Source organism: Salvelinus sp. IW2-2015, linkage group LG23 (assembly GCF_002910315.2).
Source record: "Salvelinus sp. IW2-2015 linkage group LG23, ASM291031v2, whole genome shotgun sequence".
Taxonomy (NCBI): Eukaryota; Metazoa; Chordata; class Actinopteri; order Salmoniformes; family Salmonidae; genus Salvelinus; species Salvelinus sp. IW2-2015.
In genome coordinates, this window is record NC_036863.1 from 25,222,254 (window position 1) to 25,229,514 (window position 7,261).

The 7,261-nt window shown below is 42.1% G+C and overlaps 1 protein-coding gene across 1 annotated transcript; it reads right to left on the reverse strand.

The window, feature by feature from the left end:
* Window positions 1-156: 156 nt before the first annotated feature.
* LOC111950385 (etoposide-induced protein 2.4 homolog) lies at window positions 157-6,139 on the reverse strand. Its single transcript, XM_023967927.2, has 11 exons — window positions 6,032-6,139; window positions 4,737-4,884; window positions 3,908-4,053; window positions 3,244-3,304; window positions 3,039-3,105; window positions 2,800-2,924; window positions 1,747-1,866; window positions 1,415-1,526; window positions 1,194-1,305; window positions 988-1,062; window positions 157-860 (listed from the first exon to the last, which is right to left on the reverse strand). The coding sequence occupies exons 2-11, from the start codon at window positions 4,776-4,778 to the stop codon at window positions 695-697; spliced, it is 1,026 nt and encodes a 341-aa protein (XP_023823695.1). The 5' UTR covers window positions 4,779-4,884; window positions 6,032-6,139; the 3' UTR covers window positions 157-694.
* Window positions 6,140-7,261: the final 1,122 nt, after the last annotated feature.

Sequence of the window (7,261 nt, forward strand, 5' to 3'; positions counted from 1 at the left end):
CACCCCCTTCAATGGAGAAGGGGCTTATTTTAGTCACACACGCTTTGATGTACATCTAGTCACTGGCTGCATCCCTGTGCTGATTCCTCAAACAAAGGAATACCAAGGATCGTGTGACCAGTGTCTAAAGCTCTGTCTGTCATTCAAAACATTCAGTAACATGAGTCCTGGCAAAAATGTAACCCTTTTCCCTCTTCCACATCAAGAGTTTTATACAAAGCAGTCTGGGATCAGCCACGGGGTGATAAACAGATTAAACAAGCAAAACATGGAAAACATTTGAGTAGCAATCAAACAGAGCAGATTTTTTGTTGTTGTTGATGAAAAACAATGTATATGACTGCTTGTGCTGAATTTAAAGCACTAAAATGGCACATCATACATAAAAAAACAATTAAAACAAAACATTTGAATGAGAATAAGATAAGAATCCTGTGTGTTTGAGTGTGAGGCACACAGCAGTTAAATCTCCTTACACGTCATTCACATTAAAAACACACCTGACCTGTGCTCAAAAATAATATGAAAATGGCCGTAGTAAAATCGTTAAAATCACAATAAAACCTAGCTTTAAACCAAACATCCTCCTCCTGTCCTGATAAGAGAGATCCTTCCACAGACAGAATCAACTGCTCCATTGGTTTACTGCGCAGCAGAGCTGCTCCCTTGTCGTTGTCGTCCCCCCCGGTGGCCATCACTTGGAGAGCAGGTGTCTATGGCGGGCAGGAGAGGCGTGGGGAGAGGTAGGCAGCTTCTCGGCGGAGATGGACGAGTTCAGGGAGGACTGCAGGTGGACCGTCTTGTGGAACAACTTGTTGCTAATCAGCACAACCAGAGAGAAGAGGCGCAGCTGGAAGTGGCTACGTGTGGAAGACACGGGGGGAAGAAAAGATTGAGTGAGCAGGGAAGATTTTACTGGCTCTTTTCACACAAGTGAATCAGTTTGATCACAGGTCATTATTAGGGCATGCAGTGCACTATACTCACTATAGCTTTGTTGGGGTTTTGGCCTCGTTAGCGCTGATAATGAACAGAGGGAAGAGGATGGAGAACAGACAGCCACTATAGCAGAAAAAAATAGTATCATTTTAATCGATCACTAGAATGATTTGGGATATCAGTAGGACTGAAAGTCTGCATATTGGAAGTGTCTCGTGCATGGCTTGAAAGAGAGAAGATGTTAGTGGCATTACCTGATTATATATGAAGAGGGGAGGGCAGTCAACAGAGCCATGGGGAGACCAAAGCCAAAGTAGTAGGGCCAGTTCCTCTCAATGTTGGACAGCCGTTGGTGCATCTCAATGCCTTGTATGAAACGGTTACAAATGGGTTGAGATTTTAATCAGTTCCTATTACCTAAAATGAGTATAATACTTTGACAAGAAATACATCTTTGAGTAGAAAGGAGGCTCACCATGGTTGAACCAGCGATACTCAAAGCAGTAGAGGGAGTAGAGCAGAGACATGTGGAGAAGGCTGACCATCTGTCCAATAGCGTCGATGGGGAAGAGACTCACAACCATACCCTAGAGGACCACAACAAAGACAAGATGAGGTAATATGTTGATTACTAACTCGAACCATTGAAGGTAATGGATCACAGCTCTCAGTGTTGAAACCGAAGACCCCTGTAGGTTTTAATTACAACATAACCTTAGAGAACCCTCTTGACAGATAGTGAGATCATGATTGATAGTGAGTCTTCATGAACTTGAAGACACATGGGAATGTCAACTGCTGTACTACCTGAATGAGGAAGAGAGCCTGGAGGAGGAGGTTGAAGATCATGTCAGCGATGATCTTACTGACGCTGGGGAAGGGCTGGGCTTTCCGACCAGACACCTCGAATGCCAGGTCAGCTATGTCCTACAGCAGACAACCAGAGGGCGCGTTAACATGTGTTACACAGTAAAACGGGAGGTTAACGTCTCACAAGATCCTCAGGCAATAATATTCAAGACTGGAAGAGAATATAGATAGCAATAACACAAGGGAAATTCTTAACTACTGTGAGACATTCAACTGTATCAAAGCCACTACTCTATCCRGAGCATTGCTGGAAACTATATCGCCAACATGGACCGTAATTCGGTTGAATGCATTCAGTTCTGCAACTGACTAGGTATCCCCCTTTCCCATTATTCATTAAATTGGCTTATGATAAAAGGTATGGTTAGTGCTATCCTGTAGGGATGCACAATTAATCAAATTGCAATATCGACATGTACAATATCCATATCGCAAGAGTCTCCAATCTTCCTTTAAAACACCATCAATTCAAATGTAATAAAGGTACCCTGGGAAACTCTGTCCAACACTTAGGTTTCTACCCCGTCACAACAACTTCGACTGTACCAGGCCTTTTCATTAGTTGTCATTCCAAACAACACCAACCATAGAATCCAAATAATAGTTTGATTTCTAAGATTCCAACAGTTCACCAGTGTTCTGTAAAATCGCAATCATTGGTAAAAAAAAAACGATTTGCCCATATCGTGCAGCCCTACTATCCGGGATCCTTGGGATGTCCCTACCCTAAAACTAAACCTAACCCATACCCATACCCTAACTCTTACCTAAACCTAACCTAACCCTTACCTAACAGTATTCAATTTCAAATCGGGCGACATCAGAGTTGGAACATCCCAAGGATTCCGTTTAGACTAAAAGTATACACAACTAGTGCTCTCCAGTGCCAACCGTGCATCAGTTCTCCTTGACCAGCTATATCCCACCCTTGTTACAACAACCACAAAACATGTCTATCATCATCTGTGTCCTAACTAACAGAGGCCTCACCTGGAACCAGATGGCGTTGACTATCTTGCTGAGCACAAACAGAGGGAGCACCCAGAGAGCACTGAACACGGAGGTCAATATGAACTCCAGCCAGGACCACACGTTGCCATGGAGAGAGGGGTCACCTGGCAGGAAATGGCTCTTTGAGTGACAGGTTTTACCACTGTTCTTAACAAATCACTATGAAGCATGTGATAATGGAGTAAACCCGCCCCACTTTTCCTGGCAGGCACACATACCGATGATTATTGCTGTCAGAGTCTGTAGCAGTGGAATAAACACACGGTAGAAGAGAAACAGACTGAGCTGCAAAGGGAATCGGAGGGGGGATTACTAACACAAACAATGTCTACGTAGTATTACATACAGTATTTGCCCATCATAAAAATACATGATATACATTTATCAAATGGTTTTAAAATATAGAAAAGTGTTATTTTTTACCCAGAACACTCCCCCATTCCAGGCACAGCACTGAAAAATCCTACTGGCTAATTTGGGTTCACTGAAAGAAAGAATATGACACATTGTCACCCACCATTGTCATTAATAGGCACAAAAAGGTATAGGCCTTGGCCTATCGTGGACACTGGACAGCATATAAGGATCCATATTAAAGGGCTTTACTCATAACTCGTAGGGCGCAACTCAATCTGTATCGTGAAAGTTCAGTGCTATAGAGCAATTTAAATTTAAAGGCCATGTTCACACATTAGCGGAGACTGCATTCACAGAAAACACTGCATATGTCGGCTCAATTGGATATCAATCGCGCAATAGAGCTAAACTTCTGCGTTAAGGATTTAATTGAGCCCCTAATATGAACCGTTCACAACTAGAAATAGCATATCCGGTTTGAGAGGGAGAAATGTAAATAAAATTGCAAAATATCAGTGTCTATTAAGCAGTAGACTTTTATGATATGTAACATGTATACCCTTTCTTATACCCACAATATTGTGCCAACCTGAACAGAAGTGTGCTGGCTCTGACATTCTTTTTTCCCATCACCCTTTCACAGTTACAGAAACAGTGGTGGATACATGACCAGGACAGCCCAGCTTGGCAGTGTGAATAGGGTATTGCAGCCCTACGTGCCAGTGCCTACCTCTCCTGTTTGCGTTCCTCACTCTGGGCCCGTCTCTGAGCCAGGGCCCCGCTGGCTCTCCTCCTCCGCTGCTCCTCCCTTTTCTGCTGGATGCGGGCATCCAGCTTGGAGATAGTTCCAATCCCCAAAATGGAGTCCTTAATCCCCTGTAGGACACACAGAAAATATGCACAGACTGGGGTAAATTACTTAAAGGAAATTAACACAGCACATTCTTCTAATGTTATACGCAACACTATGTTAGACTTGGTGGGTTGAAAAGTTCAATAGTAGTGTTTTAAATACAAAATGCATTCTTATATCATTCAAGTCATGTAGCATGTGCGTTAGTGCACTTGGTTACATAGTAGCACAGTTGAAATAAAACGTAAATTAATTTTAAAAAACAAGGCTAATCTTTGTTCTGCTTTTGTGGAGGGGATCACTAGCCATCTGAAAGCAAGATGATAAGGTTCAAGGTAAACAACACAAAGGTAAACATTTGGTTAAGCCTCTAAATGTAGGCTACTATGATTTTGCCCCAAAGCAACGTTTGCTCTACTTCCTTTAGACTAGAGAAAACAAGACAAAAATAAAAAGCTTACATTTTCTCAAAACATTTCACTTGTCTTGTGTAAAAACAAACTAATTAACCAGGAAAAATGCTAAATGGGCCACGCGGATGGCTTCAATTGAACTAAAAAACATAGTTCCCAATCGATCTAAACAGAGCTTGGTAGTTGGTACACATCCTCATGATTCAGTGTCATAGCTGTACAGTCCTTTAACCCTATGTGTTGGCCTATCACTTGTGTGTGGAGAGACAGGGTGTGTTGTGTTGCTGTCTGACCGTCGCAACATTGCGGAGGAAGGCCCTGATGCTGTCTGTCATCTCCAGACCAGCTGCAGATCCATCAACTGCAGAAGGAGGGGTGGCTGTGGACCTGGTCAGCTCTCATGGCAGGGAGGGTCACACCCAGCAACACCACACAGGAAAGCTGTTAGAGAGCAGCAGGGTCACTTTGCTCCAAGTCTCATTATATTAAAAGGCGCATGTCATGTTATACAGACTATATTTATTCACATCAGACATCAGGGAGGCAAACCAAGCGGAATGGGTATAATTTGTGGAACGTTCCAACAGGAATCTCTTCCAAAAACGTGAAGTACAAAGATGCCAAAAAACAACGCATACACAGTAGCATGATCAATTCACCTAACTAATTAGCTGCCGAATAAGCATCAACTCACTACGTAGCTTATTCTTAATGTTTGTCCATAGGCTACCAGAGTGAGACATTTTTCGGAATAAACGTGGACGGTGAGTGAAAAACTTAAAGAAATAGCCCAATTCTACCCGGTATCTTATTCTGCCGCTATACAACTTTGTATGTGTTTGTTGGCAACCTTGTTATTTACGAAGTTTTTGGAACAGATTCCTGTTGGAACGTTCCACAAATTATATCCACCCAACCAAGCGACCTGGCTGTGTCGACATCAGTCACAACACGATTCACACAGGAAAATATTTAGAGCAACAGGTTCACTTTACTCAGCGGGTCTGTACACTGATTGTTCACTGGCTTTATTGGTGACATTTATTGAATAGCCAGTTAGCTACCTTATCAGGTAATGTTATCAAATAAACATTTCTGAATTCAATTTCTCGCTAGCTAGCCAGCCATCTGTTGTTAGCCAGTCATGGTTGAAACATCGCTTTGCCTCAGACTTGTGACCTTCTTGTGCAGACAATACTGAAACGGTAACGCTAGCTAACACATACAAAACCAAACATGGTATAGTAACCACATCGTTAACGTTACTTAGAATAACTAACGGTAGATCGTTATTTAGCTAGTATATAGTACATACGTTCAGTTAAGAATAGTCCATATTTTAGGTGTCAAACTTTACTAACTAACTTATTTTTTTAGCTAGCTAACATTACATCGTCCAAATTCAAACGGTGCAAGCTGACTTAGCCAACGTTAAATCTATCAAATTCAAACAGTGCAAGCTAGTTAGCACGCAAGCTAACTTGCCTCACTGGCTCGTTAGCTAAGCTAACAACGAAAATGATTTACTTGAATCAAGCGGACATTAAAGACAGGTCAGATAATCGAGCATTTAGTCCCCATGACCTACCTCATGCGACACCTTCACTGAAATATTATATTCACTTTTTTTTATTGCTGTTTCTTTAGCTCTTCTGCAACAACAAACCAACCCCTGGCCCGTAATTTGTGTATTGGGCAACCTCCAACCAAGGGGATTGTGGGAGGTGTAGTGTGGTGTGGAATGATGGCTAAAAGTTGTGTCCACTCAAGTTGAACTTCATCAGAGTGACTTCCCTTCACTCACACGATATGAAGGCAAAGACCCCCCTTAGGTATCTTTCTTGCCCTGCCACAGTGCTTCTGCTTCAATAAGGTATATAAACCCTGGATTGCTGATGTATTGGTCATTGAGAGGCTTTGCCTCCTGCTGGCCATATTGACACTCCCCATTAGGAGCAGAATGGAATTCTACAGTATTTCAATTAAATGTTTCATGAGCATTGTTGTAGTGGGGACAGTAACATTAGTAATCTCAAAAAATTATACTTTAAGGAATTTTTCTAAATAATGTATTTTATGTTTAGCTCACATAATATAATTTAAAAGTATGCATTAAGGTGTCTGTAATATAATAAATGTGGCAAAAATGAACGTAGACATTAAATACATTTGAATTTTTATAGCTTCCAAAATAGTTTTTACGACGGTGGAGTCATGGTGGCTTCAACACAGCACCCCTATCAGTCATCTAGTGTATATAAATCATTGTTATGCTTGCACTTTTGGGATTTAGGCCAGGTGATGCCACTGAGGTATAATATTAACTGGAGACTGTTCATTTGTCCGTCCGTTGTTTTCAAGGTAATCTACTCATGTTCGCCGATTCATGGACTGTCTATATCCGGGTTGCATCAGTTTATACGGGCCAACAGGGAGCAGCGCGAGCAGTGACTATCTTCGGCTGTGAGGGATGGAAAAAATTGTCCTCAGCGACAATTATTGGAATAATTCAATGGATATTCTGTGCATAAAGGTGATGACTAAAGTGTCTTATTAGGAATTTTCAAATCTGACTTGTGGCCATCTATGGAATTTTCTTTCTGGGCCGGGAGTCAGTTAAACTGTAGTACCGAAGCAAAACTGTAGGAGCAGTCTAAACCATGCTTCTAGACCAGGGGGCACTTCAATCCGGTCCGCAAGACATTTACAAAAAATGTCTCCCCAATTTCATGGTACCCAATTGGTAGTTATAGTCTTGTCCCATCGCTGCAACTCCCGTACGGACTCGGGAGAGGTGAAGGTTGAGTGCCGTGCGTCC